The sequence below is a fragment of the Phoenix dactylifera genome, chromosome 9, assembly GCF_051530095.1.
Source record: "Phoenix dactylifera cultivar Ajwa chromosome 9, Ajwa_hap1_PhDact_Kaust_v1.1, whole genome shotgun sequence".
Classification (NCBI taxonomy): domain Eukaryota; kingdom Viridiplantae; phylum Streptophyta; class Magnoliopsida; order Arecales; family Arecaceae; genus Phoenix; species Phoenix dactylifera.
This window is the reverse complement of record NC_143198.1, coordinates 24,641,760-24,659,537: the sequence shown is the minus strand read 5'-3', so window position 1 is coordinate 24,659,537 and position 17,778 is coordinate 24,641,760. Positions and strand designations below refer to the sequence as shown.

General features: G+C 56.6%; 1 protein-coding gene across 1 annotated transcript; it reads left to right on the top strand.

The window, feature by feature from the left end:
• The first annotated feature begins 1,655 nt into the window (after window positions 1-1,655).
• On the top strand, window positions 1,656-2,910 carry LOC148702534 (uncharacterized). Its single transcript, XM_088704517.2, has one exon. It carries the CDS (start codon window positions 1,822-1,824, stop codon window positions 2,731-2,733), a length of 912 nt encoding a protein of 303 aa, XP_088560643.2. The 5' UTR covers window positions 1,656-1,821; the 3' UTR covers window positions 2,734-2,910.
• The last annotated feature ends 14,868 nt before the right edge of the window (window positions 2,911-17,778 follow it).

Below are 17,778 nucleotides of genomic sequence, written 5' to 3'. Positions count from 1 at the left end.
GTTCGCCATCATAGCTTGTCATTCTCCCTCCGACGTGCATTACACACAGCGGTGTTCAAGTTCGCAGAGTCGTAGGGCAAATGTGGGAGCGGTGATAAGAGAGGGGTGGAATGTTTTAAGTCCTAGCAGGATAGAGGCATTCTGGCCATCTCATCCTATTTTTTTTTTTAAATATGACTGATAGAGATGAGATTTCGAAATCCCTTCATATGGAAAAGGGAAGAAGAGAAAAAAAATGAAATTAATGAAAAAGTAAAGGAAAAAGAAAGGAAGGCAAGAGGTAAAGGAAGAAAGAAAGAAAACAAATATGTGAAGGGAAAAAAAGTAGGGAATGAAAGATCTAGAAAAGAAAAATAATGAAGGAAAGAAGGAAGGAAAAAAGATAGAAAGGAATGAAAGAAGAAAGAAAGAAAGGAAAGAAGAAGAAAAAAGAAAGAACTAAAGAAGGAAGAGATAAAGGAATAAGAATAGAAAGGAAGAAAGAAGGAAAAGAAAAGAAAGAAGAAAAGGAAAAAATAAGAAAAAAAAGAAAGGGAGAGAGATGGAGAGTACTAGAATGCCTAATTTAGAATTTGGATCCCCGACCTCCTTTGCAAGCAAGCATGCACTTAAAGAGTTTTGCCAATCAACCGGGCTAACAAATGTTGGGTGCACAACATAAATACTTTTGTTGAGCTTGATTATGAGACAAATCATATACGAATCCATATTTTCTTTGTTTCACTTAGATAATTAATAAATTAGCTATTTCACCAAAGATGCAAATGTTTTGTTAAGTCAAAATGAGAGAAATGTTTAAGAAGGTTGATCACTAAAACTTTTGATAAGTTTATGGGATTTTTCTTTTTTTTTAGAAAAAGAAATAGGTATCACATCTGACTTGAACTGTATGAAAACTAATACTGACATGTTACTGTGCACTACTGAATAAATATGGCAATTCACTCTTTCCATGTTCCCTCTGGTTTAACCAAACCAGACACACATCACATGTCCGGAATAAGATAATATCGTCATTAAATTATAAAATTCCTTACATATAATTTTTATTAGTCTCCATTCCTGGAACATACATTATCTAGCTTTGTCAAATGAAATCTAGCTGTCCTTAGAAGACTTATATAGACGCAAAGAAAACTCAACACTAGAACTCCCCAAACCTCCCAAAAAAGTGTGCTGTCGTAATAAAGTTACACCATCAATGAAACCTCGGTCCGCTCGATCTTGTCGTAAACTTGAGCTGATAAAAATTTACGGACGGTTGGATCCTCTCGGCACACGCTGAGGTCGAGCAAGGTAACACGGCATTTACACCCAATAAAAGCGACAAGAATATCCTTCGATTATTCCCGCAAGTGCCGTGTCGGACTGCGGCGGAGTCTCTTGTCGCCTTTCACGACGGCTGGCTCCAACATTCTCATTTTCTCGCCAACAACCACGCCGCGTCCACGCGTCGTCCTGCGACTGGTCCGCCCCTTTCTCTCTTCGTGGACGACACGGATTTCCGACCACTCCTTTGCCCTTAGCCGCAAGGCGACGTCCCGATGACTCAGCGACCACGCACCAATCACGTGCTGACTCAGTTTACCAAAAAGCTCGCTGCCTTCCCGTCTGGACATCTCTATCCATACCCCTCCCGCCACGTCACCCCGTACGTGGCCTCCTCGGCTTGGCCGCTGCCGATATAACCAATACCCCCACCACTGTCGCCGGCTCCCTCGCCTTTCTTTATTTCTTTATTTCCTTCTTCTTCTTCTCCCTTGTTTCCTTTCTTCTGTTGCATCATCATCATCGTCTGTTTCAAGGATTGCTTTGTTCGCCATGGAGATTTCTCTTATTGACACGGAGATCGACCGATTACAAAACTATAGCGTCATAAATCGCCTCCTCCACCAGCTACCCGATATTGGGAGCCTCTGCGCATCCATCGTCTTCGTCCTCGCCGCCTCCGCGGCCTTCGTCGGCGTCGTCAGGCAGACCGAGCTCCTGATCCTCCGCCGCCGCAAGGGCAGGTTGGGAATTTCTCATCCCGTCGCCGCCTACTCCGATGACGACTCCTGCTCATCGTCCGATGACGACGACGACGACGACGACGACACCGAGGAGGAGGAGGAGGAGGTCTCGTCGTCGGACGAGTACGAGTCGGCGTTCGGCTCTGGTATTTGTGGAGATGATGACTCGGGGCATGATGGTAATTCGGGGAGTCGTCCGTTCTGGCCGGAGCTGGGGTTGGGTGGAGCTGTGGTGAAGACGTGGGAGGGATTGGGGTTAGGTCTCGATCGATCCGGCGGTTTGATCTCGCTCCTGGATCTGAACCGGGGGGAAGTGCTGAGATCGTTCCTCCCCGGCGCTGGCCAGAGCCCGGCGGCCTCCCTGACGTCGCCGGCGGAGGTGCTGTCAGCGGCGGAGAGGGTGGGGGCCGCGGCGGTCAGGGTCTGGGACGCGAGGGTTGGGGGGCAGGCGCCCTCGGTCGCCGCCGAGTGGCGACCTTTCCGGCGGAGGAGGGTGGTGGGGGTCGCCGGCGGCGGGGAGGGGAAGGTTTACGTCAGCGATGACGTCGGGGCGGTGTCGGTGGCGGACCTGAGGAACCTTCGGTCGCCGTTGAGAGAGGCGTGGTGGGAGGCTGACGCCGTCAACGTGGAGGACTTAACGGAAAGCGGTCGGGGTGGGTCGGTCGTCTCGTGGTGCCGAAACGCCGTTAGATGCTTGCCACTTTTGCCCTCGTCCAACTGACAAAAGACAGAATTTTAGTTCTTAAGCCTTTACTCGGCCTCGAGCATATTTTATTTGTACAAATTATTGTCATTTTCTACATTATTCAAATAATCGCAATTGATTATAAATTTTTTTTCTTAGAATATTTCAGCCATTTTATTAAAATTTTAAATCAATTGAGCATATTTGTTTCGTGGTGGTGTGGGCACTGGCTGTGATTATTCTTCCTCTTTTTGTTGGATAAAGTTTCATTATCACTCTTGAGGATATTGTATAGAAGAAAAAGTTGAAGCAGCGGTCCTAAATTTTTGGATATAGCAAGATAATTTTAAAATTTTGAAGCAACACTTTAAAGCAGGTTTATTAGGTCGATTTTGACATCCATATGGATATCGCAATGATTTCAAAAAATACCTATATAGAAAAATATCTAAATAACGGCCTTAATAAATTACATGAAATTATAAAGGCTAATAAAAAGTGTTTTGGTGCGGCTTTTATACATATGAAAGGTTTATTGCTCCCATGCTGCAGATTTGGCAACTCCATATTCAGTTAACCCCTATGTTTGATAATGAATCTTATAATTTGCTCGTATTTTCTTTTGCCGACAGAAGAATTGTTTAGACCATGTTAAGTTAGGCTGAGCTTTAAGCTCAATTTTTTAAGGTTTGTTTTTTTAGCAGAATAGGGATGGTAATTGTTGCTGGTGGTCCAGACCGAGAACGATTGGCACAGCGGTGTGAACGGGGTTCCCTTTGAGTTGCTTTGGTTGCGCTCCGCCCTCCGCCGTGAAACCTGCAAGCAAGCCTCGCACCACCACCGGGGTAGTGGGGGCCCTCCGACGATCAAGTCAGAGGAGATCGAAGGAGAAGGAGAAGGAGAAGGTAGCAGGTGAGATGATACTCTGGAAGATATATCTTACCCTCCCCCTTCCCCCCCAGCCTCATATATATCAGGCTGGGGGGTTTTTCCGGGGATTCGTCATCGTGTGGCACGATGGGGCTGTCACTGACATGGCCGTTACAGGGCGTCGTGGGGCAGTGCTGGGTACAGCCATGGCAGGGCATAGTGGAGCTCCGCTTTGTACGGCTGTTACAGGGGATCGTGGGGCAGCGCCGGATACGGCCGTTGCAGGGAGTAGTGGAGCAGGGGGCCGCGGCGTGCCTCAGAGGAACAGTCTGTTGTTGTCGAGAGATTGCCGACTCGGGGTCGGATTGCTGGATCAAGGGGCAGCCGACTCGGGGTCGGGCTGCGGAGCCGAAGATATCCGACCCGAGGTCGGATTGCTGGATCAAGGGGCAGCCGACTCGGGGTCGGGCTGCGGAGTTGAAGATATCCGACCCGAGGTCGGATTGCTGGATCAAGGGGCAGCCGACTCGGGGTCGGGCTGCGGAGCTGAAGATATCCGACTCGAGGTCGGATTGCTGGATCAAGGGACAGCCGTAGTCTTCCTGGGCGCGCGTGCCGGTCACGTGGGGCATGGTGGCTAAGTTCCCCCGTAACAGTAGCCCCCCACTCCCGAGCCTGGAACCAGGAGGGGAACGGGTGAAGGGAGTGATGCTTCGAGATTGCCGCCATCCCTCGGAAAGGCGCGCGCGCTCCGAGCTTCCCGCCTTCTTTATGGCGTATGGCAGTTGTCGCTGATCTGGCGGTCTGCGGATTTCGGCGGACATCCTTCCTTAATGGCGTCGATTCGCCTTTGGGGCGCGAACAAACTTTCGGCAGCCAGGCGTTCTCTGGCGTCACCGAGGCGTCACCCGCCTTTCCGCCTATTTAACCGGGGGCCCTCCCCCGTCCGCCTTTCTCTTCACAGGCATCTTCAAGTTTCTCCCTTGTGCCGCTGCCGTTGCCGCCGAACTGTTCGTTCGCTCCTCCTTTGACGCTCTCGGAGCCGTTCTTCCTCCCTTTCCGGTGAGTTGCCCCACTCTTCAATTTAGGGCTCTCCGTACTTTCTCCTTTCGTGTTAGTGTACTCCAGTCGTTCCGGTGCCTTCCCCCCTCTTGACCCCGTCCTGACCGTAGGTTCACTGGCCATTAGGGATGGACGAAGTAAGGGCGGACCGCATTCGGTCGGAGCTGGTCCCTGAAGACCTAGATAGGTTCGTGGCCCGGTACCACCTTCCCGAAGCCTGCAACATTACGCTCCCGGGGCCTGAGGAGAGGATGTCCCATCCTCCTCCAGGGAAGGTCGCCATCAATGAGGACATCCTTCGGGCTGGGTTCCGCTTTCCCCCCTCGGACTTAGTCGTGCAGGTGTTCGGGGTTTAAGAGTGGCGCCGACGCAACTGGTGCCGAACTCATGGCGTACCCTGACGGCCTTTCAGGTTCTCTGCCGCATGCACGAGGTTCCCGCCACCCTGAACGTCTTTTGGGAATGCTACGGCCTGAGCGGCCACCCCCGGGACAGAGGGTGGTGGTGCTTTGCGGCGCGGCGAGGGTGCGGCCTCGTCAAGGATGCTCCTTCCTCCATTCACGGCTGGAAGGAGCGTTTCTTTTTCATTGACGTAGATCCCTCTTGGGGAATCGGGGCAACCTGGGAGACGCCGATGAAGTCCCCGATCGGCTTATCGAGGTTGTCGAGGGAGGAGTCCGATGGCGTTGCCGTCTTGAGGGGGCTGGTTGCCGAGGGCCGGCTTCCCCCGGTGGCCCGCCTTATTTTCGAGGATGCCTTGGTGAACGTCGGTCTGAGCTCGGTCCCCGCCGACCGTGAGCCTGCCACCACTTCTTTTTTTAGCTCTTTTCTCCTCTTTCGTTTCTTCTTTCCATCAGTTTCTCAGTCTCCGACCATCTCGTCCTTTTTGCAGAAATCGACGACGTCATGCGGTCGGACAAGGCGATGGCTGTCAGTAGGGCGTCCCTACTGGAAGCGGTCCGGAGGAAGAAACGGACTCCTCCGAGCGGGGTCCCACCGGCGAAGAAGTCCCGCCAGCAGGCGACTCCGACGCCGACAGACGGGTCCGGACCCACCGGTCAGGGGGACGCCACGGGCTCAGACCGACAGTTGACGCCGTATCAGCCCTCCGGTGATGAGACTACCGCTTTTCCGGAGGCGTCACCCGGGCGCGCCCGAGACGGCCGGGTCGGACGCGATCGGTCCCCAGCCCGGCCTTCGACTCGGTCGGCTTCGGATGATACGAGAAGGAGCGCGCCGAGGCCCCGGCCGAGCGGGACCCTGTCGATTTCTGGAGCGGCCCCCGCCCCGAGCACGGTCAGCACGACTCTCCCCCAAGCAATGGGTAAGGGTAAGGCCGCAGAACCACCGTCCGGCTCCGGGGCGAAGTCGGGGTCAGCCTTCACTTTCGCCGGCGCCCGAAACCTCATCGAGACGGTGCTGCTGGAGAGTGACCGTAGGCGGGTCCGGCAGATGGGGATCCCTGACGTCGGGGCTGCCAGCTGCGTCTGTCTCATGTCGGTGAGTGTTCTTCTGGCCGCTTTCGTCATTTATAGGCTCTATTGATCCCCGCCTGACGCCCTCATTTTTCCTATCTCTTAGCTCGCCCAGTACATGATCCGTCTGGAGGAGAGCCACGAGGAACAGGCGAGGCTTCTGGCGAGGGCCGAGAGCCGACTGAAAGCTGTAGAGGAGGGAGGCCAGGCTGCGGCGGGGAGGACGACCAGGGACCTCGAGACGAGGCTCCAGGTGGCCGAAGAGCGGGTACTCGGCTTCGCCGCCCTCGAGAGGCAACTGTTGGAGACTCAGGAGCAACTCAAGGTTGCCTCGGGTCTCGAAGGCGAGATCAGGAAGGCGGAGGAGCGGGCCGAAGAGCAGTCCCGGAAGGCTGCCGACTTCCGGGAGAGGTGGGAGAAGGCCCAGCAGTCAGCCGACAACGCCCGCAACCGAGCCCGATCTCTTGAAGCCAAGCTGGCCGAATTGGAATCGGCCTTGGAGGAGTCCCGCGCGAGCAACCAGGAGCTTCATTCGCGCCTGGAGGAGGCTGAGGCTGCTCGCGTTGCTGCCGAGGCGAAGCACATGGAGGCTCGGGCCGATCTGCTGAGGGTCTCCTCCGAGGCGGACGACCGGATTGTGGCGAAGGTCATGGAGGCGAAAGCTCAGATTACGGAGCGAGCGGAGGCGGTGCTGGCCGAGAAGAGCGCGGAAATCGGGCGTCAGGCGGTGCAGGCCTATCGTCAGTCCGCCGAGTTCATCCGTGACATGTCGGATGCGGGGTCCGACTCCTTTGCCTTAGGCTTCGATGAAGGCCTGGCAAGGGTGTCCACTAAATACCCCGGAATTGACCTGAGTGGGGTCTCCCTCCTCGACTCCCCTTCGATGCCATTGCCTGCCGGTTCTCCAACCGTCTCCCTACCCTTCGCGGACGTGCTCGCCGTTCCCGATCCAGGGGTTCCTCCAAGCTGACCCTCTGTACTTTTTCTTTGTTCTTTTTTTTGTATGTTGGCGTTTTGCCATGTTGTATGGGTCTCGGCCCTGATGCAATGAAAGTTAATGCAAACAAAGTGTTTCCTCATTTCACTTTCGTCCTTCCTCTTTTTAACTCTTGGTAGCGTCTCGCCGACTCCTGACTCTTGAAGTTCCTCCGGCACTAGGCCAGGCATCCGAGGGTTAGGCCTCAGGAAATTCTTCCGGCGCTAGGCCAGGCATCCGAGGGTTAGGCCTCAGGAAATTCTTCCGGCGCTAGGCCAGGCATCCGAGGGTTAGGCCTCAGGAAATCCTTCCGGCGCTAGGCCAGGCATCCGAGGGTTAGGCCTCAGGAAATTCTTCCGGCGCTAGGCCAGGCATCCGAGGGTTAGGCCTCAGGAAATTCTTCCGGCGCTAGGCCAGGCATCCGAGGGTTAGGCCTCAGGAAATTCTTCCGGCGCTAGGCCAGGCATCCGAGGGTTAGGCCTCAGGAAATTCTTCCGGCGCTAGGCCAGGCATCCGAGGGTTAGGCCTCAGGAAATTCTGCTCATTGGTCGGCCAAGGCTGGCGCAAGCCGAGGCGACCGGTCGGGGCTTCAGGCTAGTCTGCTCCCGGGATGATCATCGGGTTAGCCTGGCATCCGAGGGCCGAGTCTCGGGAAATTCCGCTCGTTGGTCGGCCAAGGCTGGCGCAAGCCGAGGCGACCGGTCGGGGCTTCAGGCTAGTCTGCTCCCGGGATGATCATCAGGTTAGCCTGGCATCCGAGGGCCGAGCCTCGGAGAATTCCGCTCGTTGGTCGGCCAAGGCTGGCGCAAGCCGAGGCGACCGGTCGGGGCTTCAGGCTAGTCTGCTCCCGGGATGATCATCGGGTTAGCCTGGCATCCGAGGGCCGAGCCTCGGGGAATTCCGCTCGTTGGTCGGCCAAGGCTGGCGCAAGCCGAGGCGACCGGTCGGGGCTTCAGGCTAGTCTGCTCCCGGGATGATCATCGGGTTAGCCTGGCATCCGAGGGCCGAGCCTCGGGGAATTCCGCTCGTTGGTCGGCCAAGGCTGGCGCAAGCCGAGGCGACCGATCGGGGCTTCAGGCTAGTCTGCTCCCGGGATGATCATCGGGTTAGCCTGGCATCCGAGGGCCGAGCCTCAGGAAATTCCGCTCGTTGGTCGGCCAAGGCTGGCGCAAGCCGAGGCGACCGGTCGGGGCTTCAGGCTAGTCTGCTCCCGGGATGATCATCGGGTTAGCCTGGCATCCGAGGGCCGAGCCTCGGGAAATTCCGCTCGTTGGTCGGCCAAGGCTGGCGCAAGCCGAGGCGACCGGTCGGGGCTTCAGGCTAGTCTGCTCCCGGGATGATCATCGGGTTAGCCTGGCATCCGAGGGCCGAGCCTCGGAAAATTCCGCTCGTTGGTCGGCCAAGGCTGGCGCAAGCCGAGGCGACCGGTCGGGGCTTCAGGCTAGTCTGCTCCCGGGATGATCATCGGGTTAGCCTGGCATCCGAGGGCCGAGCCTCGGAAAATTCCGCTCGTTGGTCGGCCAAGGCTGGCGCAAGCCGAGGCGACCGGTCGGGGCTTCAGGCTAGTCTGCTCCCGGGATGATCATCGGGTTAGCCTGACATCCGAGGGCCGAGCCTCGGGGAATTCCGCTCGTTGGTCACGCGCCTGTCGCTTGGCGCTCGACGGGATTTCTCCGTGGCCAGCTACGATCGTGTTTCTCCTATTCTCCAAGCGTCGCCTGGGGAACACCAGAAGGGTATTAAATGCTAATTGAGGCGTTACCTGGAAAATCGGATCGCCAGTTGCTGCTTGCAAGGAGTGTCAGTTAAGCGGCCGCGATACGCGCGCTCTTCGAGGCGGATGCGGCCTGGGCGCGAGCGGAGATACGTGGGCCGTGGGATACACACCGCCCGGAGTGTCCTGCATGAAGAATGCAATTAAGGAGAACGACGTTTAGGAGATCGTGGGAGGATACGCCTCGAGAGCTGGAACGGCTCCGGATTCGGTGCGCCCGCCTTTATCGGAGCCACCCGCATCGGAACGACCGGGGGGCCACAGTTTGGCTATAAATATAAGTGCAGGTGCGGTGGAGCCTCCCAAGCCGGAGCTATTCAGGTTGCCATGGATCGTGGACCTCCTCTCCGGCGTGTGGCTGGGAAACCCCTGCCAGAGGAACGGGAGGCGCGCCCCTCGCGACTTTCGCCAACTAGCCGTTTCATCTGGGATCAACAAGAAGGTTCTCCCCGGCGGAACTCCGCTCTAGGCGTTTCATCCGGGATCACATCCCCCCTCCTTTCAGCCCCGCCTCCCGATTGAGCTCTGCGCCAGACGCTTCATCCGGGATCGCGCCTCCTCGCGCTCTTCTCCCTTGTATTCCTTCCCTCCCCTTCTCTTGGGGAGGGCCGGAATATCCTTTGGAGGTGGCGTTCCTCTAGGAGCAGTGTGAACTCCTCCTTCGTCCACTTCTTCTTCGTCCGCGCCGGCTCTTCGTCCTTTGCGTGAGGGGTCGATGGCGCCTCCGGGAAGAAGCACCCACGCCCGTGGGATTGCAGCTGCTTCGGGTGGAGAGTTCGGGATCCCGGAACTTCAACTCTACGGAGTCTCCACCTCTTCCTTGTTTTCTTTACTCCCCAATTCCCCTCTGGAAATTCTTTGTAATCACACGAACACACCGTTGTAACCAGGAATTATTGAAATGAAAAGAATTGTACATTTTTCGAATTGTCTTCCTGGCTTTGTCGTTCTACTGGTAATACGCCCGCAGGTTAGCAGAATTCCAGCTCCTCGGAATTTCTCGACCATCTAGGGCCTCCAACTGGTAGGAGCCAGGTCGGTTTACCCAGCGAACCCTATACGGGCCTTCCCAATTTGGCGCCAGCTTCCCACCTTCCGCGGGTTGAGATGCTTTGGCTCGCCTTAGCACCAGATCTCCGATTCTGAAAAGTTTCGGTCGGACCTTGGAGTTATAATATCGGGCCACCCTCCGCTGATACATCGCCATCCGAACCTGCGCCATTTCTCTTGCTTCTTCCAAGAGGTCCAGGTTCCCTCGGAGTTGCTCCGAATTGGCCTCGGGTCGGTGCGCGGCCACCCGGGGCGAGGGGAGTCCGAGCTCCACGGGAACAACCGCTTCCGTGCCATAGGTTAGGCTGAAAGGTGTCTCCCCGGTAGGGGTCCGATGCGTGGTCCGATACGCCCAAAGGACATTCTCGAGTTCTTCGACCCAAGCTTGCCCCGTCCGACCGATTCGCGCCTTAATTCCTTGGAGGATTGTCCGATTTGTGACCTCGGCCTCACCGTTGGTTTGGGGATGCGACACAGATGTGAACCGATGCTCGATCCCGAACTCCTCGCAGAAATCACGGAAATGCTTGTTGTCGAACTGTCGACCATTATCCGAGATGAGGACTCGGGGTACCCCAAATCGGACAATGATGTTTTTCTTCACGAACTTCCGGACTTGCGCCTCCGTGATAGTGGCCAGCGGCTCTGCCTCCACCCACTTGGTGAAGTAGTCGATTGCAACAATCAAGAATTTCCGCTGGGCTGAAGCGACGGGGAATGGTCCGAGGATATCCATTCCCCACTGTGCGAAGGGCCAGGGTGCGGTGATTGGTGCCAAGGGGACAGAAGAGACTCTCTGGACGTTGGCGTGGCGCTGGCAGGCGTCGCATTTCCGTACATGATCCTTTGAGTCCTCCAACAAGGTAGGCCAATAATAGCCTTGCCTCATGATCTTGTGCGCCAAGGACCTAGCCCCCAAGTGCGATCCGCAAACGCCCTCGTGGACTTCGCCGAGGACGTAGGCCGCCTCCGAGGGGCGGAGGCACCTCAAGAGGGGGGCGGTAAACGAGGTCCGATACAGCCTCCCTTCATAGAGTACGTAGTGGGCGGACTTCTTGACAAGTCGCCGAGCTTGATCTTCGTCTTCAGGGAGGATCCCTTCGGCGAGGTAGGCGACGAGCGGGTCCATCCAAGACGGCTCCGGATCAATCGCCATCACCGCTCCAGCCTCGCCGATGCTCGGGGCCTCCAGGGTCTCCAGGTAGATTGCCCTCGACAAGTTGTGCGCCTCTGCGCTCACCAAGCGGGACAACCTGTCGGCCCTAGCATTTTCGCTTCTGGGGACCTGCTGGATGTCGACACTGCCGAGATCGGGAATGAGTGCTTGCACCTTCCGGACGTAGTTCTGCATGGTCGGGCTCCGGGCCTCGAACTCCCCACGGACCTGCCCGACCACCAGCTGGGAGTCGGTGAAGACCTTCAAACGCCGGATGCCGAGCTCCCTGGTGAGTTTGAGTCCCGTGACTAGGGCCTCGTACTCTGCCTCGTTGTTGGTCACTGGAAATCCAAATCTCAAGGCATACTCGGCTATCACTCCATCAGGACTGGTAAGGACCAGCCCGGCTCCTCCACCCTCGGGGTTCGACGACCCATCGATGTGAAGCGTCCAGGTCGGGAGGTCGAGGCTGGGCGTTTCCGGCGGTCTAGGTTCCGCCTCCTGCACCGTGCACTCAGCGAGAAAATCCGCGAGCACCTGGGCCTTGATGGCGGGTCGAGGCTGGTAGCGGATGTCGAACTCACCGAGTTCTATTGCCCACTTCACCAGCCGTCCCGCATTTTCGGGGTTGCTGAGGATCTGTCGTAGTGGTTGATCAGTTAAGAGGGTGACAGAATGGGCCTGGAAATAGGGGCGAAGTCTCCTGGTCGCGGTCAGCAGCGCGAAGGCGATCTTCTCAGCCTTCGTATACCGCATCTCGGCATCCCGTAGGACCCGGCTGATGTAGTACACGGGCTTCTGGAGCTTTGCCTCTTCCCGAACCAGCACCGCACTGACCGCGGTTGGGGAGACCGCCAGATAGAGGTAGAGCATCTCCCCTTCTTGCGGCTTGGACAGTAGGGGAGGAGACGCCAGGTATTCCTGGAGCTGGTCGAATGCTGCTTGACATTCGGCCGTCCAGAGGAAGTCTTTCGGGCGTTTTAACACCTTGAAGAATGGTTGGCAGCGTTCGGCCGATTTTGCCACAAATCGTCCAAGCGCGGCGACCCTTCCAGCGAGCTCCTGAACCTCCTTTACTTTGGTCGGAGGGGGCATACCTTGGATGGCCTTGATTTTGTCCGGGTTGGCTTCGATACCCCGCTGGTTGACAATGAAACCGAGGAACCTCCCGGCCGAAGCGCCGAAGGCGCACTTCGCTGGGTTCAGCTTCATGCGAAACTTCCGCAAGGTGGTGAAAGTCTCCTCCAAATCCGCGATGTGCTGGTCTGCATGGCGGCTCTTCACCGGCATGTCGTCCACGTACACCTCCATGTTCCGGCCGATTTGCTCTTTGAAGATTTTGTTGACGAGGCGCTGGTAAGTGGCGCCAGCATTCTTCAGTCCGAAGGGCATTACCTTGTAGCAGTACAGCCCCCGGTCTGTTATAAAGGCAGTTTTCTCCTCGTCCTGTGGGGCCATCATTATCTGGTTGTAACCGGAGAAGGCGTCCATGAAAGACAGCAGCTGATATCCGGAAGTCGCGTCGACCAGTTGGTCTATTCGCGGAAGCGGAAAGCTATCCTTAGGGCACGCCTTGTTCAGGTCGGTATAGTCGACGCACATCCTCCACTTCCCGCTCGCCTTCCGGACAAGTACAACATTTGCCAGCCACTCGGGGTAGCTTACCTCCCTTATGAATCCTGCCTCCAAGAGCTTGTCTACCTCCTGGTCGACCACCCGGATCCGATCCGGGGCACAGTGTCTCTTCTTCTGCTTTATTGGTCGGTGGGTCGGGTCGACGTTGAGGGCGTGAGAAATGACCTCCGGGTCGATCCCAAGTACATCGGCCGCCGACCAGGCAAATACATCGGTATTGGCTCGGAGGAATTCCACCAACCGGGCCCGAGCTCCCGGATCGAGATTGGCGCCGACCCGGACCGCCCGGTCGGGGCGGCCTTCCTCGAGGGGGACTTCGACCACACCCTCGGCCGGCTCCCCCTGCCGCAAGGCCACCTCGTCTCTGGCATCAAGGGACTCGACGCTTAGGGCTTCCACGGGCTTCTTCCCTTTGAGGGTTGCTAGAAAACATTGCCGTGCGGTCGGTTGGTCACCTCGGACCTCTCCGATCCCGACCGCCGTGGGGAACCGCATGAGCAAGTGGTACGTGGAGACCACCGCGCGAAGGGCGTTCAGCCCGGGTCGCCCGAGGATAGCGTTGTAGGCCGAGGGAACACGGACGACCAAGAACCCGAGTCGCACCGTGGCTTCTGCGGGTGCGACGCCCGCAGTCACAAGCAGCTCAACGACACCTTCCGTCGGGACAGCGTCACCGGTGAATCCTACGAGGGGGGTGGACATTTTGTGCAACAACTGTCTGGACAAGCTCATCTTTTGGAAGGCCTCGTAAAACAAAATATCAGCTGAGCTTCCACTATCCACAAGAACACGCCTTACATCATAGTTTGCCATAGTGAGGGAGATCACCATGGCGTCATCGTGGGGAGTCTGAACCCCCTTTACATCCTCATCAGAAAAGGTGATTACATTGCCGACCCTCTGCCTCTTTACGACGGCCGTCCCTGACGCTTCCGTCGAGCCCCCTGCGTTCCTCACGGGCCGAGAGTAGCCCCCAGTGATAGTGTGGATCACGCTCGCAACGGGTCGATTCTGCTCCCGAGGCTCCGGAGGAGCCGGGTCGGCCGGACGCGGGTCTGCGGGGGGACGTCGGTCGCTCACATATCGACCGAGACGCCCCCGACGGATAAGGGCCTCGATCTCGTCCCGAAGCTGGAAGCAGTCCTCTGTGTCGTGGCCGTGGTCTCGGTGGTACTCACAGTACGCCCGGGAGGGCCTCTTTCCAGGGATCCTTCGTATCTGTCTCGGGGCCGGGAGGTCCTCCCGCTCCTTAATCTCCATAAGGATCTGGGCCCGGGGAGTCAGGAGAGGGGTGTACCGGTTGAAACGTCGGGGCGGAGAACGAGGGCGTGGGGCGCCGTGGTTCTTCGCCGGCGACGGGCTTCTGCGCCGACGCTGGGGCGTCGGGCTCCTCCTCTGGCGTGCCTCTTTCCGCCTTTTCTTCCCAAGCTTTGGAGGGATCTCGGCAGCCTCCTTGCTCTGGTGGGCGGCCGCCTCCTCGGCGTCCGCATACTGGTTCGCCTGGGACAACAGCTCTGGGAAGCTCCGCGGCAGGCGTTTGTCCAGAGAGAAGGTGAGCCTGCCCTTCCGGAAGCCACGCTTCAGGGCTGAAAGAGCTACCTCCTGACTCAGGTTCCGGACCTCCAGCGTAGCCCTGTTGAAGCGGGTAAGATAATCCCGCAGGCTTTCTCCCTCGTTTTGCCGGACGTCAAAGAGGGAGTCGGAGACCAGTCGCCGCCGGCTACTGACGGCGAAATGAGTGATGAAGAGGCGAGTGAACTGGTCGAAAGACCGGATTGAGTCAGCCTCCAGCCCGGCGAACCACGCCCTCGCCGGGCCACGGAGGGTTGCCGGGAAGGCCTTGCAGAGAAGGAGATCTGATGCTCCGTGGAGGAGCATAAGGGTCCTGAAACTCTCGACGTGATCCCGCGGGTCTGCCGCCCCGTCATAGGGCTCGATCGCCGGCATTTTGAACCCCGGGGGATTCGGGGTTCGCAGGATCCTCGAGGCAAGTGCCGGCTGGGAGGAGATCTCTAAGTCGGCGAAGGGATCTTTGGAATGGCCCTTCAGGACCTGGAGTTGTCGGTGGAGATCGTCCACCCGCCGGTCCAAGGAGCGCGACCGGTGGGTGGGAGACAAGGAGCGGCGAGTGGGGGACCGACTGGAGCGCGGGTTCCTCGAGGACCGGGGAGTCTGGGAACGCGCCCGGGCCCGCCTCTCGTACCCCGCGCAGCTCCGATGGAAAGGTCCCGGCAGAATAGACCGTGCTCGAGAATCCTCCTCGCGCCGGCGCTCCTCCCCATGGGAGAGGAAGGAGCGCGGGTTGAGGAGGACAGGCGAGCGCTCAGGGAGCAGTGGCTCCTGAGCCCGCTGTGGCGCCCGGGACATCGCGCCCTGCAGATTCTGCACCGCCTCCGCGAGGGTGCGAACCTGCTGGGTTAGCTGGTCGAACTGGGCGGCTTCGACCATCTGAATGGGCGGTGGGGCGGTGGAGTGTTGCTGAGAGCGTGTTGGAGATGCAGCGGCCTCCCGGCCAGTGGCGCGAGAGGCCCCGCGACCGGAAGCATTGGAAGCTCCACGACCACCTCGCCGTGCCATTACGATCGCTCTGAGATCCGTGCCCTTCCTCTAGCGCCAACTGTTGCTGGTGGTCCAGACCGAGAACGATTGGCACAGCGGTGTGAACGGGGTTCCCTTTGAGTTGCTTTGGTTGCGCTCCGCCCTCCGCCGTGAAACCTGCAAGCAAGCCTCGCACCACCACCGGGGTAGTGGGGGCCCTCCGACGATCAAGTCAGAGGAGATCGAAGGAGAAGGAGAAGGAGAAGGTAGCAGGTGAGATGATACTCTGGAAGATATATCTTACCCTCCCCCTTCCCCCCCAGCCTCATATATATCAGGCTGGGGGGTTTTTCCGGGGATTCGTCATCGTGTGGCACAATGGGGCTGCCACTGACATGGCCGTTACAGGGCGTCGTGGGGCAGCGCTGGGTACAGCCATGGCAGGGCATAGTGGAGCTCCGCTTTGTACGGCTGTTACAGGGGATCGTGGGGCAGCGCCGGATACGGCCGTTGCAGGGAGTAGTGGAGCAGGGGGCCGCGGCGTGCCTCAGAGGAACAGTCTGTTGTTGTCGAGAGATTGCCGACTCGGGGTCGGATTGCTGGATCAAGGGGCAGCCGACTCGGGGTCGGGCTGCGGAGCCGAAGATATCCGACCCGAGGTCGGATTGCTGGATCAGGGGGCAGCCGACTCGGGGTCGGGCTGCGGAGCCGAAGATATCCGACCCGAGGTCGGATTGCTGGATCAAGGGGCAGCCGACTCGGGGTCGGGCTGCGGAGCTGAAGATATCCGACTCGAGGTCGGATTGCTGGATCAAGGGGCAGCCGTAGTCTTCCTGGGCGCGCGTGCCGGTCACGTGGGGCATGGTGGCTAAGTTCCCCCGTAACAGTAATATTTTCATTTTTTTAGTGAGAGATAGCTGCACTTTATTTTATAATAGGAAAGAGAATGTAGTTTTATTGAGGGGGGGGGGGGGGGGGGGTTAACTTTTTGATACATCTTTGTGAGAGAGGAGGTGTCTCTTGGGTCTTTAGTTAAGAATTGAGATATATTGGAAACCTATCAAACTTGGACATGAGATTTTATTAGAAACCTACCATACTAGGGCATGATATCTTCTCTCCATCAATGCCTTTCCAGCCATGCATTGGAAGTTTATCGAGCTTGGGCGCAAAGTCTTCTCTTATCCAACAACCTAATGACCTTGCAACTACGCAAGATCTTTCCTTATTTTTTTGATTTTTTTGAGTTGTATATTTTATACTTCTATAATTATGGGATTGAGCCAATCCTACCAAATTTGAAATCTCATATTTAAATGTGAGAGGTTTCCAATGAAATCTCATGTCCAAAGTTGATAAGTTTCTAACAAAGTAGGAATAATTTTGGTGAGACATCTTTATGGTAGAAAAAAATTTTCAGACCTTTTTCCAGAAATTACTTCATCTTATATTTTTTTTTGAATAATTTTTTTTTCTTTCCCAAATTTTTTCTTCCACTAATATTGTTTGATTTAATTGATATTTGTTTTGGATTTTGAGTCGACACATTTGATCTACACCGAGCAGCGAGCTGTTCTACACCTGCAAACCTTACTGCCGGGGCAAGACATGGTTGCATGCATTATTGCAGGCCCTCCGAACGCTCGTCATCTCTTTCCTTGTTGTTTGTTATCTCGGTGGGGACTGCTTTTTCCATTTAAGCTGCTATGGACCAGTAATACCATGCCCAACTCGTATATACAAATACGCATATTAAACCTATATTAATGAATCATGCCGAGCAAAGATAGCCACAAAGCTAACTAGTCTATTATATTTTTATAAACCAACTAGTAATACTGGTTTTATTTCTTTTTTTTATACTAACATGATAAGTGATGGGAGGCAAAATGGATCGTTCTACTCCGGCATGGAGTCACCCAATTTCGGCCGAGCAAACCTCAGAGCTGAGTGGGCCGAAAAGGCTCCCTCGACCGCAGGCAACGACGCCTCGCCAAGAGCCGAGCGGGCCGAAAAGGCTCCCTCGATTGCAGGCAATGACGCCTCGCCAAGAGCCGAGCAGACCTCGGTCCCGCCAAAAGCCAGGCCGACCTCAGCCCACCAAAGGCCGAGCCGACCTCGGCCAGAGCCAGGCTGACCTCGGACCCTGCTGAAAGCCGAGCTAACCTCGGCCCTATCAACCTTGATCCTATCGAAGATCCTACGGATCCTATGCCCAGGCTACCGAGCGGCCAGATCATGCTACGTGGCAGGCCTAGAAGCAGATCTTCCAGAATCGTGGTGTTAAAGACTGGCCTCTCGGGAAGCAGGGCATTGATGACTGACCCCTCGCATATCACCGGGTAACATTTCGGAGTGAGTGCGCGCATGACGCATTTAAGAACTTCCTCGACTACTTCCATTTGGAATGACGTGGCGGACCCTCAGAACAGATTCGGAAAGATATCTCCCGAATTCTCCGCCTGCAGGATTGATCTCCGTGCTGTACGCCGCCTCCAATTGATGGCCAACTGATCACGAATCGACTCGAAATTTCAGATAATGG